This window comes from Anomalospiza imberbis, chromosome 9 (genome assembly GCF_031753505.1).
Source record: "Anomalospiza imberbis isolate Cuckoo-Finch-1a 21T00152 chromosome 9, ASM3175350v1, whole genome shotgun sequence".
Taxonomy (NCBI): Eukaryota; Metazoa; Chordata; class Aves; order Passeriformes; family Viduidae; genus Anomalospiza; species Anomalospiza imberbis.
In genome coordinates, this window is record NC_089689.1 from 10,633,251 (window position 1) to 10,660,210 (window position 26,960).

At 37.6% G+C, this 26,960-nt stretch overlaps 1 protein-coding gene across 4 annotated transcripts in view; it reads left to right on the forward strand.

The window, feature by feature from the left end:
• Window positions 1-26,960, forward strand: part of VAV3 (vav guanine nucleotide exchange factor 3) — a 149,306-nt gene that overhangs the window by 89,526 nt on the left and 32,820 nt on the right. For all 4 annotated transcript variants that reach the window (XM_068199659.1, XM_068199662.1, XM_068199661.1 and 1 more), the window contains 2 exons: window positions 5,955-5,977; window positions 8,863-8,908. In XM_068199659.1, coding sequence (XP_068055760.1) covers window positions 5,955-5,977; window positions 8,863-8,908 — 69 coding nt within the window. The remainder of the gene's footprint in view (window positions 1-5,954; window positions 5,978-8,862; window positions 8,909-26,960) is intronic.

The following is a 26,960-nucleotide window of genomic DNA, read 5'->3' on the forward strand; positions in this document are numbered from 1 at the left end:
CTGCTGAGGCAGGACAGGAGGTGCTGAGCTGTGTCTTTCCTTACAGTCTGCTCTGTGATCATGACTGCAAAATCCAGCTCTACACTGCAGTTCTTGCCGTACTTCCCTGTGCTTTATCCAACAATGAGCATGGAAAGGACAAGGGATTTTGCTTACCTAGCTGAAAATGTGTCATCCCTCTGCCTGATAAAGGCACTTTGGCCAATGAGTATGAAAGGAAATTCTCAGGTTTTTCTCTACTGCTTTCCTCTTTTACTCTTTATTTGCCTTTTTAAAGAAATAAGCGTGGACTGAGCAGTGCTGGCCATTCATAATGTGCACAGTCCAAGGAAAGGTTTGAGGAGCTTTACAAGTACCTGCTTCCCTGTGTGGGCCTGAAAGGGATGAGACAATTAAAACACTAAAATATTGATTAGTGAAACTTGAATTTTTTTTTTGGAGCTGTCCTTTAACTGTTCCAGAGCTATCCTGAGAAATACGGTCTCCCATAAAATATCTTTCATGCCTGCTAAGCTATGAAATGTTATTAAAGCCATACAGACAAAAAGAGATAATGTAAAATTCAACATCTTCACTGCACTTTGTGGAAGAAGTATGCTCTGTGGGCACAACAATCTAACATGCTTTTAATTTTCAATACTTTTCTTTTGAAATATTTAGAGAAATTAATTTATGATAAATATAATATTTTTTAGCAGTGTCATTTGCTGCTCCTGTGGGAAATGTGCAAAGGCTTGTACAGCAGCATAATGCCTGGAACACTTACTGTATTGCTATTTTTAGTGGGTTGGTTTGGTTTTTTTCTCCCCACATTTTTTGCTAGGGGGCTATTACAGCCTTTTTCACAAAGTATAATGTACGTGAAACTGAATCATCCTTTTGGGAAACTGGACATTATTGTTCCCCAGCCATGTGGTATTAATTATAGCCACAGACATGGAATATATATGTGTAGATATATGTATTTTCTGTTTAATCTGGTGTTCTGCCATTCTGCCAATGCCATTCCAGATACATCACTTTGCAAAGTGCAAATCCCCTGTGTGGTAGACAGTGTCCAAGAATGATGCTCTGTGCTTGAGCCTGTTAAACTTTCTTCCTTTCTTTTTTGGTGTTTGAAGAGTTTTTGCATCTTAATAATGCTTTTGCATTTCCCTATTTGGAAATGTCCCACTGCAATTCAGTGTTAGAACAGTGAGTTCTCTGTGAACATGTGACTTTGGGCTTTTGTGAGAAGTCCTGACTGACTTCTTCTCTATGATAAATTATTTTGACTCCTTAATAGTATATTCTCTAAATGGAACAGTTTCATTTTTTTAGTTATCTTTTTGTAAGTGTAATTTTTTCTATGTTTCAAATAATTTTCATTTCTGTTCTACAGACCTCTTGTACTTCTAGAGGCTTATTTGAAAAAAGGTGATCAGAGTTCAAAGCACTGCAGTGGGAATATGCCACTAGGTTTCTCAAAGACATTTGAATTTTCCTCAGCATTTTCTGGTTTTGTAAAGTTTAAGATTCTGTTTCTTTTATAGACCATGAGCAGATGTTTTTGCCAGCCTTTCTGAAATGATGCTTAGAACTTTCCTGAGTGGATTAAATCTTTTTAAATTTCATTCCAAGTCACATTTTGTGAAAATTCAAAAGACACACATCCAAAGATAGATGAAACTTTTTGAATGACAAAATTATTAAGTGTCAGATTTAGATGATACACTTATGAGAGAAACACTGACAAAATCTGAAGATATATTGCTGTGTTCTCATGCTATGCCTTATACACAAACATATGCCAGTTCTTCAGATGTTTTGCTTCAAAGAAGGCCAGTTCAGCAGATTGTAGAAATTCTAGTGATGAAAGATGCAGAGTTAATCAGTTGAATTAATAAATAGAACAAAATGTTTGCATTTAGCCCTAGGGTTTTCTTGGTTGCTGTTCCTGCCCTTGCTGCTTTAAATTAGCAGTGCTGCTTGAAGTCTTCTGTGCTTGTTTCTTTCATTATTGATTTAACAGGGTTTTTTTCCCCCTAAAATGCTGTCCTTTACATCCTCAAATAGCCCTCTACGTTTTCACATATTTTACTTTTCTGCCCTATCAATTAATTTTTCTGTTATTTGGAATACTTGCTAATGTTCTGATGAACTCCTTTTAGTCTTAAACAGACTTTATGAAATCCTTAAACACAAGGATTAGAAAATGGCTGGACATATTTCTGTCACTGGCCATTTATAAAGACATACATGGTGTTCTTTTCTGTGCTTCCTTGTTACATCTTCTGGCTTTTCAACTGCATTCCTGTGTCTTATTTCATGGTACAGAGCAATTTCACTCACTGGTGATGCTCTCCCACTGGCTGGAAGGGTTTGTGTCTGGGAATGCTTAAGACTGGGTCCTTGGGTAAGCAAGAATGAGTAAGACACACCTTTAGTAGCCAAAGGGAGAAGCTGTATCCCTTATTGTTCCCACTTCTATTGTACAGTCTATTCTGTGTTCCTTGCAATTTCGTCAGAGGCTTCATAGAATTGATAGAACAGTATCACCCTGCCCAGAACATACTGAAGAACTCCAGTCTGTTTCCTGGTCTAAACCAGCAGAATTAACAATTCATTTTTATTTCTAGACTGCAATTTTTCCAAGTCCATCAAATTATGTTGAATTAAGTATTCTCAGGCAAATGCTTGCTGGTTCTACTGACTATTGAATATTTCAGTTAGAGAAACCTCCAATGATTCTAGAATCTGAATTTTTTTGAATACTTTAAATATAGTGCCAAACCCACAGAATTTTCTTCTTTATATTGCTTTTCCCAGGGAATGTTAAAGGCGTGTCTCATCAGGTCATAAATAGATTAGAAAAATATTAGCTGGTCATTTTTATAGTAAATCTTAATTTATGCACAATTTCTTTCTCATTTGACTAATTTAATTTGAAAATGTACTATATTTCTTTCAAAGGAAAAGTTTTTTCAACTGTGGGATGAACAAAACAATGTTGTCATACGATTGGGTTAAGTTTAGAATTGCTCTCATACAGTAACGTGCATGCCCAATGATACAGTCCATGCTGTTCATGTCCTAATTGCTTGCTACAGCATGTTAGAGATTATTCATGAAAAGCCTGTGCTCTTGACATCTCAAAAGAAACCAGCACCTTCACTATTTACGTTTTTGCTGACTTAATCAATAGCTTCAAAGTTGCTGGCTCCCCTCCAAACCTCTAGTGTCAACTGATTTGACGAGTAAATGCTCAAATCTCATGAAGTTCATTGGAGTTATACCACTTTTTTAAAAACTGCAACAGAGGTTGAGCTGTATTGCTTAACTAATGATTCTTGCTCAACCTGAACAAAAGCCAGTTAGGGCGCTTGATATTTTTTAGGGTCCTGCAGTGTGGTACATCTGGGTCCCGTTTCTAATTTTGTTCTGATTGAGTAATGACTGGCTGAATGACTGGAAAGGAACACGTAGTCCCACAGCTTCTTCCAAGGGACTTAATTCATAGTTCCTGCATTTTAAATATTTTGAGTTTTGTTTTAAAATAGAAAGGTGAGTAGTTTATTTCATATACTTTTTATTTGCACTCCATTTAGTTAGCATGTAGATCCAGCTGCTCTATTGCATCCCTGAAGAGCAGCTTACTCCCATTTTCTGAGCTCTGTTCCCTCACTTACTGAGACCAGCTGCTGCTCCTCTTGCTTCTGTAGTAAAATATAATTATCAAAATGTGACCCAGTGGTAATGTGGCCTCAGTGAATAAACAAGAAAAACCCCAAAATTGTGCTGAACTATGGCATTAATTAAGTGGCTGTCAGAACTGAGAACTCACTTGATGATTTCATTGGCACTCTGGTGCTGAGCAGAAACTTGAATTAGAGTTGTTGTGTGTAAAATATCTGCTGGTAGATATCCTTAGGCACTACTTTTTTTTTCACCCATAAAAATAGAAATAAAGGTTTTCTTGGTCATGTACCTGTGTAATGTTTGGAAAACAGGTATTTCATGAGGACATGATACAAATATTTCAATACAGGATATTCTGAATTACAGGCATATTTAAACTGTAATGAAATAACAAGTCTTAATTTTTTGAATACGCTTTTAGGTGAAAATACAGATACTGGATATTGTTTTCTATTCCTGAAGTGTTAACAGTGAAGCCACAAATGGCCTTTTGGTCCATCAGTGTTGGTTTTCTTTTTAATCCAAATCCCTCACTTCCCTTTTAATGAAATTTATTTTACATGAATGATCAGAAGTATTTGCTATCTTATGATTTATTGAACCCACTTATTCAGTTATTGGAAGTTAATCACTGAATTTCCTAATTATTTATTATAAAAACCTCTGGGATGCTGTGATCACCAGATGGAACTCATTCATCAAGTTGGATTTGGGATATTTTCTAGAGGTAAAAATAATATTCAACAGCAATGTTTGAAAATCAGATCCATTCATTCCCATTGGAGGATAGAACAACATTTCCATTTCAACTTTTTATAAATGACCTGCTGAAATAGATGTAAGTCTTTAGAATATAGAAAAGAAAGAAAACCCCTAAGTCTGGATTAGAAATTTTGGCCTCTTTTGCAACTACTTACCTATATAACTTAATTTTGAGTAATTCATAATGCTGAGATCAAACATTCAAAAGAGGAGATTTTACTCAGATTTTAGCAGAAATGCTGAAGGGCATATCAGATTGTAAAATACCAAAATTTTATTGAATTTCAGCAGCACTGGGGCAACCAATTCCCTCAGGCTGCTTAGAAAAACTCAACAGACTACCTGCATCGCCTCCTTTGGGCGGGCTTATGTTTCTTGTCTTGGCTCACTCTAGAAATGCAAACGAATCCTTCTGGAAAGGTGTCAGGCCCAGCAGTGCTCTCCGTGGCTGTGCTGGCGCGGCACCGCGGGCGTACGTGAGCGCAGCGGTGCCAGCGCTGCGGGGCCGTGCCCGCCCGGCGCGCAGCCGCGGGCTTGGCCCCGGCACGCCAGGCCTTCTGCTTTCCCACACTCCGCTGCCTGATGGAACCTTTCTTTGTGGAACAAAAGTTAAAGTTCATTATTTGTTTTACTGTGGGTATGCCTTCCTGTTCAGAAGTCAGCGCAGTAAAAGTTTTCCAGCGTCCTGAAGTGCGCAGAGACCAGGCACGCGCAGCTTGTGCTGGGCCTCAGCAGCGTGTGCAGAGGCAGACATAGGCAAATACAGCTGTGCGTGCTTCGGTAAGGCACCGACCCAAAATCGACAGTGCACCCAAATACCTGCTGTCAGATGAGATGTTCAAAAGACACGTAGAAAAGATACCTTCTTTTGTGCCTTTTGTGATGTGTGGTGGTGTGTATGTGCTGAAGTGTTACTGGCTTTATTCAGTCTTTCTGATGTCCCACAGGATTTTTTCCCTAATTTTTAAGTAGCACCATAAAATTTATGGTAAAAGCAAATAAAGCAGCAGTGGTGCCAGTCTCTGGTATACTGATGTAATGGTGAATTGAACATGGGACATAGAACACTTTGAAGCTAAAGTACACGTTTACCCTTGATACACTTTGTCAGACTGTGAAAAGACAGAGAAAAAAAGGTGTGAACTCGACTTGCAATGAACTGTAGCTTTGAGTTCCCAACGAGCCAGTATTTCTGCAGCATTTTTGCAGTGCTCTCAGGGTTTGTCAGGTGTGGTGTCCCAGCCTGCCGTGCCGCTGCTGGAGCGTGCAGGTGCCCTGCAGCCAGAGCCAGCCCGGCCATGGGCGCAGCCTGGCGGGGCCAATGAGCGCTGGGAGCGCGGCGGCGTTTGCACAACAGCACCCGGCGCGCCCGGGCTCTGGGCGGCTGCACGGATCAGGTGGCAAAAGGAGGCAGCAGGGTTTTCTGTTACACCACACAGCACAGGCTGAGATTGCTCTGTAAAAGGTGCACAATTTGCAATCAACAATAATGCCAATTTTTACTTATGTTTCAGAACATGGAAACGTGAAACATGAGGTAAGGATTTGTTTTCTTTTGTATGTGATGTTTGTTTTGTTGGTGACATAAGAGCTCCTTATTACTCTGTGTACATGCTGATGGAGAAGGCATGTTTTTCTTCTGGGTTTGCAAACAGATTTATTTAGAGTGCTGGAAAAGTTGTCTAAGCAACAAGGCATTCATGATTAAATATGAATTTTTTGCTCCAAATGCGAATTAAACTTGCAGCAAAATGACAGTGGTGAGAGCATTGAGAAAGGGGTGGAGATGCTTTTTTAAGCCACAGGTAAGAAAACATACATTGCTTCATAATTGGTGGTTAGATCCTTACTGTTCCTAGACAAAATCTGGCTGTAGAGTTAAAAGTATTATTTTTTTTTCCCTCTGCTATGCCAGAGACCTGTGGGGTGATGAAGGATTGGCAGGGCAGTGTTTGCCTCTTCATGTGAAAAGACTCTTTGCAGAGGTATCCTGTGGTATGGAGTTTATGTAATCTGGAGAGAATGTTAGAATGGGACCTGGACAGAGAAGCTGCTGTGGTGCACATAGCGTAGTTTGCTGTCAGCCTAGGAAGGCTGCAGGCCACCCTGGTGATTTTTTGGCCAGCTCCTGGGACCTCTTCACTGTTGTACAGGAGGGCACAACAGCTGGGTTTTGTCTGTCTCGTCTGACAAAAGGGAGGCAGCACTTCAGACCTAGAGCATAATAGTTTCTAGCATGTATTTTAGATCAGAAGTTTATGGTAATTGCTTAAATGACATGCCAGTTATGAGCAGCATGTGAGTATAAATGTTGCTGCTCTCCATAGCATGGCTGTGTTTGAGGCTGTTGCTGATAGGGGTAATGGGAGGATGTTATTGCTGACATGGCTGGTGCAGGGTAGCTGTGTGCAGGGCTGACCATGGCTGTGCTCTCTGATGTTTGAGCTGTTTGGGTGTCACTGTAACCCCAGACAGCAGTGAGGCTGGGTGAAGGCAGCTCTGCACCCTCTGCTGAGCTCCTGGCCTCTGGGCCCCAGCTGAGCTCCTCCTGTGACAGAGGAGAGAGGGGTGCGCTGCCTGTGCCCAGCCCCTGCCCCTGCCTGTGCCCAGCTCCTGCCTGCTTTCCTCACTGCATCCTCAGCCATGCCTCTGACCAGGTGCTGCCCAGTCTGTCATGTCTCTGCCTTGACAGATGTGCTGAGTAAGGGCACTCTAAACTTTGGGAATCACAGTGTGGTCCATTTGCCTGATGCCTTTCCATTCCTGCAGCTGGCAGGCGTGGCTGGATAGTTGTGAGCAGATCATCTACTGGGTTTAGTGGACAAGGTTGCCAGGCTTCCTAAAGCTAACTGTGGTGACCATACTGTGTCTGGATAAAAAAATAGGTATACTGTTTTTTTTTTGTTAGGAAAATCAAGGCCTCCTTTCTGGAGCTGTTGATTTGCTATTGCCTATTGAGTTGATCCAAAACATCAGGATTACATTAATTTTTACCAAGACTCATATTTAAGTACCTGCTTTTAATTCTCTCAGTGCAGCAGAAAACTTAAGCATGGATGAGGAACTGTCATTTTGGAAAACATGGATTTAGGTTTTACACCAGTAAATAATCTACTGGTAATTTAATTTCCTTAAAACCATTTTCCAGCCAGTCCATTGGTGTATATGACTTGAGTTGTCACTGTCCCTCTTATTTTTATTTCAATTAAGCATTTCTGTCTCCCTTTGTACTTTACCGAGTCCTGCCCCTTTCCCCTGTGCAAATCTGTGGTTCTGCATCAATCTGGATCAGTAACATGGCTTCTATCTGTAAAAAACAATATAGGATATAACTGAGCATTTTACTTTTATTCAGTACTATTATTGTCATTGTGACATCAGCTTTAAGTTTTTATTCTATCCAGTACAAATAAAGCAAAACTTGTGTCCTTTATTTAATTAGACTTGTGGGGTACAGAGAGAATATGTCCAAGACTTGAGAGTTTGAAAGCTATTTTCAAACCAAGCTTTTGATTTTACTTGCGTGCTACAGGGCTTGGTAATTGGGTTATGCCTCAGGTTACTGCTTTCTGGCTTGCCTTGGTGTGTGTCCTGCATCAGTTTATATCAACGGCGAGTAAATCAGAGCAACCTAATTGTTCCCTTTGTTATGCAACATGCCTTTCTCTGCTTGGTTTGATTAAAAAATAAATAAATGCATGAATCATCATGCAAGTTAGCAGATAAAACAAGTTTGCAAAAGCAGATGAGTAGTTTGCAGATACGCATTATTGCACATTGAAATTTCCAGGGATCCATAGTAAGTGTCTTAGTGTATAAAATATAGAAAATTAATGGAAATAATCTGAGTCTTGTCAGAGAGTTTCTGATTTCACACAGCTCTGGTTCCTCCAATTTTTCAGAGACAGACAAGTTGCTAAATATATTTAAATATTTGCCCAGAAAATAAGGAAATTAAGCATTCCATAGGGAATTGTATTAGCTTCAGTGTAAAGTAGAAATAGTGAAATTTTCTATTGTATTAAAGTAACGCAAGTGGCTTTGACTTTTGTGTTGGTGGATGTTATCTGGGGCAGATAATGCCAGACTGCATGTTTTCCCCCTATCCTATTCAAAAATGGTTAAAAAATAATTGGTTCTCAGTATCAAAAAATGTTGATGTATGAACAAACCTTCTATGGAGTCAGACTCTTTCAACCTAGTGTCAGAAAAAATGGGATATATGAAAAAGCCATCAACATTACTAAGAATATTTTTCAAAGTGTGATCTTTCTACGAGATAAAGATAATCGTGTTGGTGGTTGGGGGAAATAACTTAAGAAAACAAGCTTTGCCTGGTAGATTGTGGTAATGAAAGGATTGCAGTGAGCCTCCATGAAAACATGTTTATTCATATCCTTGATTCTTATTTTTGCTCTGCAGAAGCGAACAAATGGAATTAGAAGAAGCTCTAGACACGTGGACCCAGGTTTGTGTCATGACTTTTTAATACTTAAACATTAAATAAAAAGAGTAAGAAAGCTGTAATTTGCTTTGTTAAGGTGCATTGTGAATGCTATCGCCATGCACACAATGCTGAGAACTCGACTGCTGAAGTCATGAAGGTCTAAAGTGATTTCTCTGTGATTTTAAAGATAAGGTCAGCTGGTTGAACTCTTAATTTTTTTTCTCTCATTTTTTCTTTAAGTAGAGCTCTGGTTCCATTTGACCTACAAAATGCCTCTGGGCTTTCAGTTAATATGACCCACCCTACTGTACTCTGTAGTTTTATGTGAAATAACTAAGGGATGAATAGCAGACACTTGCTTATAAAGTTCAGGTTCTAAGTCTTCAAGTTGTGGGTATTCTCAGCTCTTAACTTTAGTGGTGTTCAGTGCTTAACTGTATGATTTGCTTTTCTGAAAGGCATAAACCAATTGCAGTTTTATATTGAATTTCAAAGTGATTTTATTTTTCTAGTTAGTTTATAGTAGATACTTCTGTGGAATCATGGCAGCAGCAGCCCTTAAGAAAATTAAATGCTTGGTTATAGGTTGTGTACTCAAGTGGGTGAACATTTCCTCTGGAGACCCATTATGCGTCTGTATAAAATATTCAATGTTTTTCAGTGTAACTGTGTGATATTTTTAGTGTCATTTTAGTGTCAGTAATTACATTTCTGTCCTTTATGTTTCTTGTATAGTTTAATTACTGGAGATTTGTTATGCAGATATTATTTGGAGTAAAATAAGCTGTGGATTATTAAATATTTCTAGATGTGGACATCTGAGAAAAGTTGGAGTTAAACATTAAACAGGATGGCAATTCTGCACACCACATTATAGCCTGGCAGAGCTAAGCACTTTTCAAAAAGTAGGAATGCTGGTTGTGCCACTAGCATTGCAGCTGCCTTGGCTTGGAAAGTCTAAATGTTGTAACTAGCTGAAGCAGACCACACCTTTCTTACTCACGTACCTTTGACATGTTTTGGAACACGTATCGTCACTTTGTTCCCTCTAGCAAAATAAACCTGCTTCATGATTCTAGAAATTGTTCTGTGTGTTGTGACGACTGCTGCCATAAAAGAAAAAAATGAGCAGCCTGTAACTCTGAAAATTAATACAGTCAGAGAGGAAAACATCAAGGGTAGGAATTAAATAATGCAGAAGGGGATGATTTCTTCCAAGTGTTTGCTAACAAGACTGTGTTCTTCCCATTCAATGGTGCATGTTACAGTGAAGTGTAATTGTGTGCTTGCAGAATAGTCCTTATATGTTCAGTATCTTTTAAAACAGTTGTATATAAAGTAAAAAAACAGTCAAGTAATTTAGCTTTGAGAACCTTTTGAGTATACTGGTGATTTTACTTGCTGTTGAAGTATGATGGAAGTATTTGCAGGATCTTTATATACAAGGATACTTTAAAAGTAGTTTTTATTGAAGACTAAGTACCATTGAAGGCACCAAAACCAGTTGAATTAAGTAGGTCTTTAAAAGTTGCATGTAGCCAATGCCTAAAATACAGTTCTACTTGCCGCCTGCCTTGTCCATTTACCTACACAGAACAGTTCTTTGAGTTGTTGGGATAATCTTGTTATAATGTGGAGTTCTTGGTCCTCATAATATTTTTGAAAGCCAAAAGAAATGTAGAACGTCTGCATGAACTTTAAGTCCCTTTCTTAGAGACATGGCTCTAGAAAACTTTTTACAGAATTGCTTCTGACGGTTTAAAGATTTAAAATAAATAATAATGAGAAATATATTACATACTAATGTGCTCTGTACATATACCATATACTGACAGTTTTCAAATGAAATGAGATTTTTGTTTTGCGTTTTGTCAAGATAGGCATTCTGTGTCCTCCTGTAACTTGGTGGGTATAACTTCTAAAGTCTTTGGTAAACTCCTGGCATCTATTTTGCATAATCTAAGTACTACTGTTCGTCAGATTGCACACTGCCTTGAGAGACAGATGCTATCCAGAGGGCAGTGCTTGGAAGAGATCAGTCATGTCAGGCCTGCATTACTGCATTGAGCCTCAGAGCTTTCCAAGAGCATTGATTGACATGTGAAGAGTCTGAGCACCAGGATGCTCTTTTTGCTGAGAGAGGTGGTCAAAAGATTGACTGCCAGACTGCTTTGTCTTTAGAAGGTTTGGTTGGCTGCTGCTGCTGCAGCCAGTGATGTGATGGTGCTGAAGCATGGGTGCTTGGTTAGGGAGCTGTCACTTGTTATGAATCAATAACCAGCACCTGCAGTTACTAAATATTGATGAAGTTTGATATCACCAGTAAATGCAAACATTTTGGGTTGTAACTTGTCAAGATTGTTCTATGTGTCTTGTATATTTTAGTAAAGAATAATGAATAGCACGGTCAAGTTAATGCATTGGTGCTTCTCTTTTTATGCTTAAAGTCAAATTTAACTTTTGCTGACACAGCTTAGCCCAGAATGAAAAATCATTTAAATTTGATGAGAAGTAGTGCAAGTTGAAGGATGGTCTAAATAAAACAATGGGAGGATACTGGATTGAAATATCTTGTTTCCTGCTGGTAAAGCTCATTGATGAAGGAACCTATTTAGCTGAAGTACCCTAAAGGCAATAAGTTAGTTTATGCCTTTTTCATTTCTGTTTCTTTGAAGCTGGGTAAAAAGTTTTGACAATTTCCTCCTTGAGATTTGCTTTGTGCTGGATAAGAAAGAAGGGTAGAAGAAAAAATGATTGATGGATGATGAGGCAGAGAAATTCTCATGAAACAAAAGCAGTCATGAGAAAAATATGTGTACAGAAAGAACAGTGTGAAGAAACTATACAGGTGAAGAGAAGACTGGAAATCCTACTAAATATGGCTTTGTCTTTATGATGTGCACTAGGTCTTCAGCCTGCAATCCAGTTACAGGGAGCCTCCTCAATTGCTTTATCTACTAAGCTTTAGTGGGACAGGTTTTAAGTAACCTTTTTTTGGATTAAGCAGGAGATAATAAAAGCCATCGACGAAATGAACCGGTGAATACACCTGCAGCTATAAATCCGGGGAAAATTTGGTCTACAGCTTGCATGTGACTGTAGAACAACATGATTCTGTTTAAATACATTTGAGAAGTGATCAGACTGATGTCAGTTTGTGCATAGAATGGGCATGTGAAATGTTAATTATATGACATTGCATTCTTATGCAGGGAATATTTTTAAGCATGGAAAATGCACCATTGGCTTAAATGACAAATGAAGCATTCATATGTATATTCATAAGCACAAATTCTTATTGTGTGAATTCTTGAGAAGGATGATAAAGTCTGACCAATGTTTTTAATGGAAATAATTTTGTATTTATTTTAACATGAGCAAAAATTACTGTCTTTCTCAGCTATTGAAATAGTATTGTGTATGTTTGCTGCCTTTTTTTCAGTATAAAGAGTCTAAATGTGATAGATTCACAGCTTAGTGTTTTTGAAACTGGTTTTACCCTAAACACTTCTGCTAATATAAACATTGGAATTTTAATCTCTAGAAGTGTGAAAGTATATTTCATATCAGAAGGATAAACTTGGTAAAAATAGAATACTTGAAGCCTTATAGTAACGATTCATTGTAGATTAAACTCAAAATCTGATCTGTGAAAGATCACCACTGAGCATGTTCTGACTTCTTAAATAGCTGATTTCTTTACAAGCAAGGATTAAAGATTAGAAAACCTCAGTTCTGAACCGAGGCCCAGAACCAATATTTTTCCCATCACAGAAAGTAAAATGTTGTAGTAAAATATCCCAAACATTTTTGGGATGGAGGGAAACCATACTAGCAAGTCATGTATACAGTGCAATAGCTTGGGAAAATGTATTTTTCAACCCAGGAGTTCAAAGTTCAAATAATAATTTTAAAAGTAGATATTTGTATTTCTGGTTGGTGTCTGGTCCATACTTGCTTTGTGAATCCTCTAATATTGGTTTTACACAGATTAAAAACCCCTTGGGATCTGAAGAGAGTCACTGGGTTTATGGCCTGAAGTATATGCATTCAACAAAGAACAACAACAATCTGTGCAGGGAGAAGTACGATACTGGAGATATGTTTATTTCATTAGCTATAGTGGGAAATAAGCTACTTTGTGCTTCATATTTTGTTGAAGTTGGATTTTGGAATCTTTTAACTAGGTTGCGTCACTGTTATATATGTGTGATTAGTAAGCAGTGAAACAATGATCAGGGGTTTGTGTATTGTGGTAGAGTTTGCATCCTGTCTTTGGAGTACAAATTAGGTATAGTGTCATATTGGCAGATTAAATTTTCTCTTCAGTTAAGACTGAAGCATGCTAGACTGTGAGATATTTCCACAAATTCTTACTCCGTGTGCCTATGATATGCAAGTCTAACTGATTTCCATTTCAGTGCCACTCCAAGTGTATGCCCAGCCAAAAGCAAAATCTGGCTCAAACTCAAATGCTGGGATATCCCAACCAGCAGATAATTCTTTGCCAAGTATGCAGTTGTTACAGATAAAGCTACCCTTTAACTAAGGATTTGAAGCGTGTCACTCATTTTCTTGTTTCATTGAGCTGTCCAGGCGCATCCTCAGTAGTCCTGATTAACTGTTGTCTTTCTCATTCAGCCCAGCATAGAGAATATCCAATTTCATGGATGAGAAAAGATAACCTTCTGCAGCATGAAGCCCAGTACTGAAAACAGGCATTCAGGAATTTATTTCTCCACTTCAGCAGTGGAAGCAGCTACCTGGGATTCTGGCTGTGGTTTTGGTGGCCCAGTATTAACTAACTGGCCATCAGTATCAGTGTTGAGAACAAGAATTTATCTTGGTTTTAAGCCACAGAAAAAGGTCTACCAAAAAAAAAAAAAAAAAAAAATTAAATAAGCCCGCCCCTGTATTTCATGAGTAGTTGACTGAGGTCATTGATAGTATCTCATTGAGAGGTATTTTTTTGTAGACATTTTATACTGTTATTTAATTATATTTCCTGTAAATAAAATGTAGAAGTGAATAGCAATCCCTCAAGAACTAGAATATACATGGAGCATTCTTTCCAGCTTTAGATACAGTTAGCATGGAACGTGATGTATTTTAATGGCTGGACAAAATGAGGGCGACTGTAAATTAAATTGAGGAAAGTCAGGAGGAATACTGGAGCAAAGAGAAATGCTTCATGAAACTTTCTCTAGTGAAGAAGTAGTTGTTCGATGAAGTTTGATGACTTTTATAATGTTTGTGGAGCATTAGATTTACTGAGTAACTTAGGACTTCTCTGCATGCTAATGTTTTGGGCAAGCTACGGAACCAAAAATGAGGTTTGGTTTTACATATATGTGACACATGTTTAACTTTTGCCTGGATTTTATTCAGCTATGGATGCTTCTTCCTTTACTACACAGCATCTAAGCACTTTGTTCAAGGTGCCTCTAATGTATCCAATACATGTCTCTAGGAATCTTTGTGGAGCAGAGGAATTGCAGGGTTTAACGGGGCAGCTGGGAGCACACTTACTGCAAAGACAACACTGCTTGGCAGGAGAGATGTGCTGCTGCTTACTGAACACAGAGTAAGACCTCCACTTACTTGGAGTTCTCTGAGGGACTTTGACAGCAGCTCTAACCTGACAATTTCTTGCTATTGATAGACATGTTTGAGCATGTTTTGCATCAAGTGGCTGGGGTGGGGGTTGGTGTTTGAGACCAGAGTCAGTGAATTTCTGTGTGGTCCCATGTCATGGGACAGGTTCTCTCAGCTGGGCCTCAATGGCTGTGAATTCAGAGATACCCTGAATTGTGTAGCCTAATTTGTGAGATCAAATTAATTTATCTCACATATTTATTAAAAATATGTATTACATTCAAGCTCTCAGTCTTCTTTTTTTCCCTTTCCTCTACAGTGCTTCACAAAATAATGAATTCATCTTTGTTGTGTTACAAGAAAAGACATGTCTAATGTTTTGCAGCAAGAAATTTTCCACTACTGTGTTTCTGGAAGGTGAAGCAGAGTTTTGTCTTCCAATGAAGCATTTTGAATGCAGTTTAATGATTTTTATTTGGGTTGTTTTATTTAAATTAAAATTATTTTTACATTCCTGTTGGGGAGAGGTATCTGAAAGGTGCCTGTCCCCATGGCATCTCAGCAGTGAGCTGAGAAGAACATAGCCTTTAGCCTTTTCTTTTAATTAAACATCAGAAGACCCAGATGCCAAAGGGTGAAATGTATTTATTTTGTCAAACTCTTTCATCCTTGTCTGGTTGGATTGCAAGATTAGTTTTTAGTTGAGTGATTTAAACTCTTTTGTCTTATTGGATGTGTTTTTGGGACTGTCTCTATATCTTAAGGAATTAACACATTATTTTTCTCTTAGAGAAATAATGGTGTTCAATACATACTTAGCCATACACTAACATAATTTTTAAGCTGAGGTGGACTAGAAATCCTTCAGTATCTTTCTCTTTTTCTGCATAAAACCACTCAGCATCAACTATTTAAGCAAAACATCACTGTTTAGAGATAACTGCAAGGAAGTTGTCAGGAAGAAAAAAGGAAAAGGTCAAGTAGAGATGGACAAAATGGGCATACAAGTATGATCAATAAAACAAAAAAAAAAAGCTGTTTTGTATTTTAAACATATACAAAAATAATGCCAACGCTATTTAAAGAAGGAAAGAGACCTGTGCCAGCAGTAAGGCCCAAATTTGCCTTTACTTACCTTGGGAAGTGGAAGTGAATTGTTTGATATTTGGTAAAGTTTTTTGGGAATTACAAATCTCTTATTCATCTTCAAGAGGAATATTGCATTTACCCATCTATTTTCATATTTGATTTTAATCTTCAGGGTGCTGTAATTCTCAGAAGGCAAAACAAAGATAATAAGGCAATGAATGATTAAAAATAGTCAAAAGTAACTGAATTTTAACAGTACTCTAAAGCATATGGTTTCTTTTTTTGTGGCTCACTCATTTAACTAAATCAGTATTTGATCACTACTTCAAAGTAATTCTCACACAAAGAATTTGGGAAACACTGTAAAATTGAAAGCAGCCATCCCATGGGAGAAAAAAGACTGCTGAAAATTCACACAAGAGAAGCTCCCAGAACTCCCTCTGCCTTTTGCCTGAGGAAGGTTTTAAAGCTTGGTAGAAGAGGCCAGAGGCAAGATCCTGAGAAACTGATGCTGCTTTTCAGGAGAGTTTTTAATCTGCTCACCACTTTGAGATTGCCAGAGAAGGGAACAGTGAGGCTGAGCTAGGCTGCAGGCCAAGCTAGCTCAGGATCCCTCCAACAGCAGCCAATTAAATGGATGCTGAAGGATAGAATCTGGGGTAAGGTGCTGTGATACTGCCTGCCTTACCTTGTTTATTTGTTTCTTAGCTCTAAATTTTCCTTCCATATATTTCATCCTTTCATGTATTAGCACTTTTTAAACCAGTCTAAAATCTTCACAACATCCTTTAACTGTCACTCTTAAAATTAGTTGTGTGAATAAAGCACATTTTTTTGTTTGCTTTTAACTTCCTGCCTATTACTTTGACGTTTATATGTTTTTGGATCAAGAAAAAGATTAATAAATCAGGAAATAATGAGTCTTTTTTCCCTGGCCACTATTATACCACTCATGAGTTGCCTGTCATATCCCTTTCAGTCACGTGTCCTCTAACCTGAAGTGGTTTTATCTGCTTAATTTTGTTCATGCAGAAGCTCTTCTGTATGTCTGACCACCCTGTTTGCTTGTTTATGTGCTTCTAGGTCCAAGAGTAGTCCGTCTTTCTACTTCTGTGTCTGCCACAAGAAATTTCTTGGTGTTGGTACAGAGCAGAATTAGATTATGATATTGAAGAACTGATTGTAAAAAAAAACTTGGTAATTACTCTGAGATCTGTTGTCTCTATGGTGATACTTGTTTCACACTCTGCCACTGTGTGAGTATTCAATCCATATGTTACTTTAAGTCTTTCAGGAGGATGTGACCAAATGGCCTCCAAAGATCCTTCCAGCTGGAGTTATTCTCTGATTTTGAATCCTATTGTTCATGAAATCTTCCTTCAGTCATTTGCAAGTAGTGTTCTTTTTATAGAGATGTTTTTTCACCTTCTTCAAGACTTAATCCACTCTTAATATTTTAATAATGCTTATTAATTTTTTGAACAAGGAAGGGCCAAACACAGATTCCTTTGGGTGACCCTTCTGGACACTGTCTTCTATTTCAAAAAAATACTGTTGTTCTAACCTTTTATGTCCCATCCTTCTGTGGTTTATTTAGCATGGGCAGGGGGGAAATTTTCCCTCTTTATCATGTAAGCTGAAAGAGACCTTCATTGTGAGTCCTGTTAAAATTATTTTGCTAATCCACATTAATATATAATCTTACTTCTTCATTGTCTGCTTTAAAGAACTGTAAACAATGTCCCTGACTTGTTCTTAAAAAGTATTTGTAGTCTTTATATTATATTATCCATATACTTGTAAATTCTGTTTCTATAGTAGGCTTCACCAGTCTGCCTTTTACAACTGTCAGATATTTGTGTTGAGAAATCTACTGATTACAACTGAGTTTCTCACATATAACTACCTATTTTTATGGTGCTGAGTTGTTTTAAGAAATAGCTTGCAGATCATAATTAACAGGTCAGCAATATAATGTTTGAATTTATTTGGTACTTAGCATTTTCAAGTGGTGACATTATATAACCGGATCTGATGATTTTTCAGTAGAGTCAATTTATTCAGTTGTTTTCATCCTTAGATATGGTTTATCCAGGAAAAAAGGTAAAGTACGTAGGCATTAAGTGAAAGAACTTGGGAGTTCAGCCCTCACTGCTGCGCTTGCTGACCTGCAAATAAATAGAAGACATGTTCAGTCTTGCTCTTCTTAGAACTTGTTTCTTAAGCTTCAGTGTGCAACAGGGAATTAAAAAGTAACTTCATTATCTGATACCTTGAAAATGTGCCTCAGTCCGTTAACCGTAGAGGTTATTCTTTAACCAGCCTGTTTGGAACAGGGCCTGTGGAGAGGGGGGAGCATGAGGCACTGTCTTTTAGTTCAGACAATAAAGTGTGATGTTTACTCTTCTTGGACTTTTTCCTTAATTGGGTTTGACAGCAACAAATAGCATGAAATATGGTACAACAAAAGCTGCGTGTGTGGATCACAGCTTTCCTTCCAGAACAACATTACTCTCCTGGCAGTAGCAGTCTTCTTGTGACTGGCAGGGTCATTTTTGTACACTGGAAGTCACTTAATGCTGGTATATCTTCTACAACATTTTTTTTTATTATTTCTTCTTTACAGAAGACCCTACAGGCTGCCCTATGATTTTCACCTTTCCCTTTTTTGCTTTATCATGGGGACAAGAAAGGCTGAAAAGGAAAAGAGTATGAGGCTTAATGATAGGGACTTAAAGCTCTGATTGCTCCTGTGCATTGTGTGCTAGTTTTGTTATTGGCCCTTTTCTGGAGGTATTGATTTAAACCCTGTAATTGTGTGTTGCTCTGCACAGGGCTCAGGCACCTGAGAAACACTGAAGGATCAAACTAAGCTCAAAGAGCCAATGCTGGGATTTAAGTCCGAGGTGTATTCTTTGTCAGGGCAGTATTCTGGGAGAAAGAGCCAAGTCTGGGTGTTCTGCTGGTGTAATTTTGATCTCTGGTAATTCTTTGATAACTACAGGCTGTTGCCACAAGGTGTGGCATTTTTTCCCACTAAGGTGTCCCCTTACTGCTTTTCTTTTGAATCTATGGATCACCTGGTTACAGGCTAAATAACTTCAGTGAGGTAATGGCAAGCTGGTCACGGGAGGCAGGGAGGCAGCCGCGGTGAGGAGATAAGTGAGATAAGTCAGCCTGACTTACCTGCGATATCAACCCACAGACTTTATTGCTTTCGGGTATGGTTTCTGTCTTAACAAATCTCACACTTTGCTGGAGTGTATAATCCACATTCAGACTGGAAACAGAAAATGGAAGGAGCACGTTCACTATTGAGCAGACAAATATGTGAGAGTTTCCTTGACAGGGAAGGAAAGAACCAAAAATATTTAAGATGCAGCCTGATTATTATGGCAGTATTGATGTCTTGTCAGGGACTAAACTTGATACTCATCTTTATTGCCTATGATAATTTACCAGTAAAGTCTTGATTTTGCAACAAAGATCAAGTGATGGATTATTTTATTGTATGTTTTAATTTTTGCATTTGAAAGAAGGTCCTTTTACAGCTTATTATTTATTCATCATGTAAGCAATCTTCAAGTTAAGAACTTATTTATATGTAGACATAGAAGATTATTCTACTTAAATTTGTAAACTATTTTGAAAATTGTTACTAAAAATTGAAAATAGTTTTCTTTGATAAAAGGGAGTATGTAGAAACAGTATATGAGAATAGTATAAAATTTTTCATATGCTAGTTGTGCTAGAAAAGAAAGGCTGACATAAATGAAGACAGCAAAAACTTATATGCAACATATATATTTTTATACTCAGTAGATATTTTCATTGTAGTCTGAATGCCTTTTTCTAGGTAAATTTGCTAATTGAAGCTAGGGGTACTACAAATGCATGGGAAAGCTGGAGGTAACACAAAATGGGATGCATTTTGAATCTTCTAGAATTTGTTTTCATGGATTGCCAATACTTCAAATATGCAAAGTGTGCAGCATAAAAACAAAATCCCAAGTATATAATATTTAGGAATAAACAATTTTAACTGCATTGTGGTGTTAACAGTGAAATACATACTCATTCTTTTTTACTTCAATAGCACAAATACTTTGTAATGAAAATAAATTTGTTCTCTTTTCTCAAAGAAAATAATTTATTTGCTGTAGCCTATACAGACTAGGAATAAGTAGGCATGTTTTTTAAAAGCAGGTTTGTTTTAGCCAGAGCAATGGTGTCTTTTCATTCCTTTAATATAATGCCATAATTCTTGGCAACATTTGTCTATTGATGCTTGCATGCAAAGAAGGTGTATAAAGCCCAAAATTTTTTTGCATGTGTGCTAAGAACTATCAGTTAAGAAATAAAAGAAGTATCTGCTGTAATCAGGGTAGAGGCCACAGTGAAGAAAAATTGCTTGAAGAGTAAGATCATGAGAGTGTTTAACTTGAAAAGCTGAAGGATTATACAGCATTATGAAGAGGGTGTGTGCAGGCAAAATTATTTGTCATGTGCTGGGACCTGCCTGCTTTGCCAGGCATCAGCCACTTCCCCTTCACGTTATGTAATAATTTAAAATGCTTCTCTTGCCAGAGAATTTAGTTCTTGTAAGTAACACAAATGGGAGACTAAGGCCTTTCATCTTAGAGGCAGATGCTATTAGTCAATACTGAGCACAAAAGAAATTGCTTGAAAGAGAATTGAATTCTTATTTTTGTAATTCTTGATGAATAAAATGTCAGCACATATTCAGCAATGTGTGTTTTTAAATTTGATACCTGTGAAAGATTCTAGGTGATGCAGACATGTATTTTCATAGATTCTATGTTGTTGTTAAAATTATTCAGTCAATTCTCAACACTAGAAAAAATGTCTAGGTCCTGTACAAGATTCATGACATTTTGCAGTATTAAATTCAGTTTCCAAAGTGGAGTTTCTGTTTTCAAGCCTTTTTGCTCTTACTGCTTGCTGCAGAATTATCCCAGGGCATGGGTAAGTTAGTATTTAAAGTACAGCTCCAAATAATTACTTCTGTGGAATAATGGACTTCTATATTCCAAGATTTGTCCCTGTTTTTCAGAGCCTTTTGCTCTACTGTCTGGACACACCTTCATAGCTCATCTGTAGTATCTGCCCAATGCAAGTTGTTGGCCCCTGAGGGCGGGCGCATGTTTGAACAAATACACAAATTAGAATGCCATGCCTGTCTATGGCATCACATGAAAAGATGTGATAATTAACACTGGTTAATCTTCATACCACGTGCTTTTATAAAAAGCAGCACCACATGTACCACACTTTTTAATTCATATGCCAAAACTCCATTTTGCTTAACTTAAAAAAAAAAGCTTCTGACATTTGAGGTAAGATGATTTTTAAAGTTTATATCCCTAATTCACCTCCTAGACTACATTAAAAAGATGAGATTTCATTCCTTTGTCAAAACAAGTGAAAACTGTGGTTTTGAACCTGATTATTCTTTGTTGTTTATTCCCATGAAACATTTAATGCTCAGCTGTTTGTAACGCTTGTTCAAAGTGCTGAGACTCTTTTCAATCCGTGCAATTCCAAAATCCCTTACTCTCACAAGGATAGCTGCCTGTGTCACTCCAAGTAAGGTGTAGCTGCCTGAATAAACATTTGAAGTTAGAATTGTACAAGACAACAAGAGCTTGTCCTTAACGCTTGTATGGAGGAAAACCTGCTGTGAAGAGGAAACTAAGGTCTGTCACTGAAGGAAAAATAGTTTTCATTCAAAATGAATCACAAAAAGTATGTGGCAATGAACATTAGGAAGTCAGTGACTTTTTTAGCTCTCTGCCTTCTTTCAGTGCAGTCGTGGAGAGAGTCCTCCTTCACTTTTGAGAAATTACCTGGGCTTGGGTACAAAAACAAAGACCTAATTTTGGGATTGCACAAGAAATGTTGGTTATTTTGGAGGTACTTTCTTCCATTAGCAGTCTGATGTTTTCAATCTAGGGCATGTTCAGGTTTTCTGAATTAATATGGATCTACGAAGACAAGTGTATGTATTATAGGGGAAGACTGAGTGTTTGAAAGATGCAAATACAGCTTATGAAAATGCTTGCTGTGCAAATAGGATTGGGTATGCATTTCTAGATTCTTTCAGCAGTGTACTTGACTAATTTTTGTATTTCTTTTGTGTTGTAACATTTTGTTGCCCAACTTCCCAAAATCTTTAGAGTTTCTTTTCCTTCTGTTTTGAGACACAAAAGTAAATTAACCTCAGGAGTGAATCTGTGAGAGTTATGAGCAGAACCACCCTTAGGGGTGTGAGAGACAAATGGTCATTGGCCATATAAATAAGAATAGGGTCATTCTTTCCTAAAAGGCAGCCCTTGTGACTTTCTCTTCTGAAGTTTAAAAACACGGCTTTTCAGAAGGATTTTTGTAGTGCCAGCTTTTTTTTCTTGCATGGGGATGAGCTTCCAGGCTCCTTAAAATGAGTGTCATGATGTGCCAAATGTCCCTGCTTAAGAGTGAAGTAAGAAAATGCTTTCTTTTGGAGTTATTTTTCTAAATGTAAAAAAAAATTAATTCTGAAACATAGTTTGGATTTTGGATTTTCTTGGCTAAATTTCTTATTTCTGATCAAAATAAGTGCTGTATTTATAGGAGGACTAAGCTAACCTTGCCTTGGAAAGCATGGAAACTTAAAGCTCCTACTGAGAGGGGACTGTTCACCTCATTGAATGTCCATATTCCCATGCTGCTAATTTTATTAATGTTGCTCGTGTTGCCACTAAGCACAGTTATCCTCAAAAAATCTTTGTTGACAAAAGCATTTGGATGAAGCAGATACTGATGTTCAGAGCAGGGGACGATGCCCATTTGTCTATGCATCAGTCTTTAAGTAGCAAAACTACTGTAATATAAAAACAAAAAAATGTGTAGAAATATAACAGAACTCATACAGTTTAAAAAAGCAGCCTTGTAAATTGAATAACATTGCTAGTCTTGTTTATTTTCCTTGTGAAATGAATGAACTCCCACTATGATCTGCAATGAAGTTCCAAGTTTTGTGTGGATCTTAACTAGAAAATGGAGATATAGGCACTTATCAGGGAGCTTTTTGCTAACGATCAGATCTACAGAACCTGGGGAAGCACAAGGACTTCCTGAGTTGTGGTGTTTTTCTGTTTCTCATAACAAGTTGTTGATCAGACTGTTAGCAGACAGATTTTTTTCCTCCCACACATCTTCATTTTGGTTGATGGTTGACCATTTCTGCAGAGGTCTCTGCCAAGAATACAGTTTCTATATGCAGCATTAAGGAGAAATGGTGGAAAAATTGAGTCTTTGAAAAATGTAGATTTGACAGGTAAAAAAGGACTGAGGGAACCCCAAATCCTGTTTCAGTAAGGTTTTTAGGAAGGAAACAGTTGTTAGAAGAGATGGAGGACAGTGACAGAAAGCATGGCTAGGACTGTGAAAAAAAGGATGTTTTTTTTCCAGTAGCTGTATGTGTTCTGGATGATGACTGTCTTTAAATCTTCTATTTTGATGGAAGAGAAATGTGAATGTTTATCAGATGTGGTTTGGAGTGCGATACAGATTTGTCACCTGAATTTTGAGATAGTGAATATTATTTTGCTCTTGCCACGTCCTTCCCCCATATTGCCCCAGTGCTTGCAAGTTATCTGTTTGGAAGAAAGGGCTGCTTTACTTCTATTAGCAGAAACTTAACAGTTGACTTAAAGCTTCTGGTAACTGATAAATGTTTAAATAATCAGCCTTGTGTAGTTTTTTGACTTCAAAATTAAGTGGCAAACTCCAGAGTTGTGGTTAATCATGCGCCAATAGTGAGACTTAATTGAGCAGTACACAGAGGCAAAGCAGTTAAAGAGAAGACAAGTGGAATATTCCTGAGTCCCAGGCTCTGTCAGCATTTCAGCCACCTTGCCTTTAAACTGGAAGGAGGAAGGTGTGCTTAGGAAGAAGTTCTTTACTGTGAGGTTGCTCAGAGGAGCTGTAGATGCCCCATCCCTGGAAGTGTTCAGGGCCAAGCCGGATGGGGCTTGGAGCGACCTGGTCCAATGGGAAGTGTCTCTGCCCACAGCAGGAAGGTTGCAATGAGATGATCATTAAAGTTCTGTCCAATTCAACCCATTCTATGATTTTATGAATGTAAGGCTTAAAAGCAATATCTAAAGTTAGGACTTTTAATTACAATGACATACAAAAATAATGACTTAAAACTGGGAGAATTTAAAGTTCAATTAAAATGTCTTCCTTGAGGTATGTGTACTTAGTGTGTTAATTTTGTCCAATAGTAATTATTTCAATCACTGCCACTCTGAAGAGTGCTCTTAAAAGACTGTGCTGGCATTTTCCATGTATGTGAGTTCTGTAATTTGTGTTATAAGTACTTGGCCTAAAAGTTAAGAAATCCCACCCTAATCTAGTGTCTTCTGAGGTATTAATAGACTGCCTCAGAAATTGAATGTAAGTGGGTTTTTAAAGTGATTAGTAGTGTTGCTTTCCTCATGTCTCCTCACCAGCTGAGAAGGCCTTCTAGACAAGTTTTGCCTTGGCAGTAACAAAGCTGAGAAGGCCTTCTAGACAAGTTTTGCCTTGGCAGTAACAAAGCCATTGACTTCCACTGGTTGTGGAGATAGGTGACACTGATGAGGAGCTGGGAAGCTGCTCTCCTGATAAATGCAAGAGAGAAGATCCAAATTTATGGTTTATTCTACAATAAAATGATTATGGACAGGATTTTAAGCTAGCAGAGCTGATTGGAAGAAAGCACAGAGGACAAAATACTTTATTTTCATATAGCCCATTCTCAGATTAGAGCTTTCCTTTAGCTAGCTTTTAATATTAGTGTTGGACCTAGATGATGTTGCCAAAAAAACGTGTCAAAGCTGGTGATTTTGTGTTATGGATGCTCAGATTGTGGGTATAACAGTTCCACCTGTTCTTCACACTGCTGTCCTTATCAACCCATCTGTTTTTATCATTTTATCATAAATCCTTGCTACTTTATTATTTGCAGTTATGCTTCTTGATCAGAAGCCTTCAAAGTGTAATTTTACTTACCATGGTGTAAATACTATTTTTTTTCCTTTCAATATGAGTTCCCCTTTGCCTGTGTATCTTTAATTTCTGCTGTTAAAATTATCCATGACACTGTGGGCTACTGTTCAGACATTTACTCCTGTGAGACACTGCCATGAGTTAATTAGCCCTTGCTTCCTAGTTGGAGTGTGAAGATGTATGGAAATGTATCTGCTCAGAGATTTCAGGTGGAATATTCCTCCTGGTCTTTACTAAGGAAGGCTTATCAATCACTAAATGTCAACTTTTTACTTAGCAGAACTGCATTTCCTATGTTAGTAGCTGCAAAGATAGAAACCAAAAAGGGTCAAAGGAAGTTCAGAGGTTCCAAAGGGTCACCCAAAATGCTGTTGTGGTGAAAGAAATGACAGAATTAGTGAGCCTTCATGTGATATGAAAGGCAATGTTATTTTCTTGAGATTCTGGAAACATCAGGATGTGCCCTTGTCAGTCTAAAATTCTGTTTCAGATTCAAAGCCTTATGAAGTCAGGAGGCTTCATTCCATTGCATTAGTGGGGTTTTTTTTCAGCCAGGTTATAAACATTGGTGACTAGGCTAAATGTTTCATAGAGAAAAAGTCTTCAATAACTAAGAAGGGATGTTTAATGCAAAGTTGTTTCATGCCTTTCTGATAATAGTATAAAGTTTATCTACAAATTCACCTTTGAACCCTGCTCTCCCATATGCCGAGTCATTATTTTGTATGTTAATGATCCCTGCCCAAAGTGTAACCACGTTTTGCTTTGCTTGGAAATAACAGATGCTGGAATCAATTTTGACAGAGGTCGTAATAGGACGTGCATTATGCATATTGTTAGCAAAGAATAACATTTTTGAATCTCTGCATGAAACTCTGAGTGTCATTCAGTGTTGTTTAGAAATGCAGAGCTGCTGTAAGGAACACAAGTAGTTTACTTTTTTTTTTTTTGTTTCATATATAATGGATATTCTAACTTATGTACTATGTTAATTCTAAATTGTAGCCTCCTTCCTTGACTCATAATTACCAGATGAGATACTCAAATGTATGGTATGTTTTATGAAAGGTTTTCTTTTTCTATAATGTAACCTAATTGGTACCTGATAAATGTTCATCTATCGTGCTTTCTTGTTTTTCTTATGAGCTACAATTTAGATCATCAGTTTATGTTAGTTCTGTGACGCAGAGCCTGGCTATGAAGACTTTTCTAGGAATTTGGGTTTTTTTCTGGTTTTCAAATGAAGTAAACTTTAGCTATTTATTGGTCCCATAACTGGATAAGTTTGGTCTTTGACTTCAATGTTGGAAACTACCAGGCTCTTTTGTATCTTTAAATAAGAAAGTTTCCTGATAAAAAACTTTGTCATGTGGAAACCTGACTTAATGGAAACCAATGGGATTTTTAACATTAATGATAATATATGGATGAAATCCTGATCTTGTCCTTTGTGTTGGAATTTCACCTTCTTTTTAACTTGCTAATGAGTAACATTTTTGTGCCAGATTATGTTTCTGCAGTTGTCAGATACTGTCAGTACTGCAGCTATGTACATTGCAATGGCAGTGTCTCTAAATGCTTAATATATTTCACATTTCAGTAATTAATGCATAGAGGTTCTATACTGTTTCTGTCACAAATAATCCATAATTATACTCTAAAGCATTTCAGGTTTCTGTAGAATACCACTTTTTCATCTCTACATTACTGAATTACTGCAAGTCCTCAGGATTCTTAATGAGTATATTTGTTACGAATCCATGTGCCAATTAAAAATGAAATGTCAAGAATGACAAGGAAAATATCCTAGATCTTGCCTGTCTGAACTTCTGTAAAGCAGCTGGTGTACTGCCCCAGAGGAATTGGCCTCTTATGAGAGGAAGCTAAAAGAACTTGGCTCGTTTAGCCTAGCAAAATGAAGGTTAATAGGGGTGTGATTGCTCTTTAACTGCAGTATGAAAATAAAAGCAGACAAGGAAAAGACCTATGCAGGCTCCTGTTTCTAAATGGATGTGAGTTGGCCATGAACTGATTTACACTGAAAAGTAGAAGATTCTTCTTGTGGTTTAACCCCAGCCAGGAACAAAAAGCGAAGGTGAGAAAACTCCTTAGTTTGGGGTTGAGATAAGGACAGTTTAACAGCTAAAACAAAAGCTGCACACACAAGTAGAGCAAAAGAGAGATTTCATTCACCGTGTTCCCTGGCCAGTCTGTTGTGCAGCCATCCAAGGAAAGCAAGACTCCAGCATTTGTAATGGTGACTTGGGGAGACAAATGCCATCACTTGAAACATCCCTTCTTCCTCCTCCTTCACCCACTTTATATCCTGAGCATG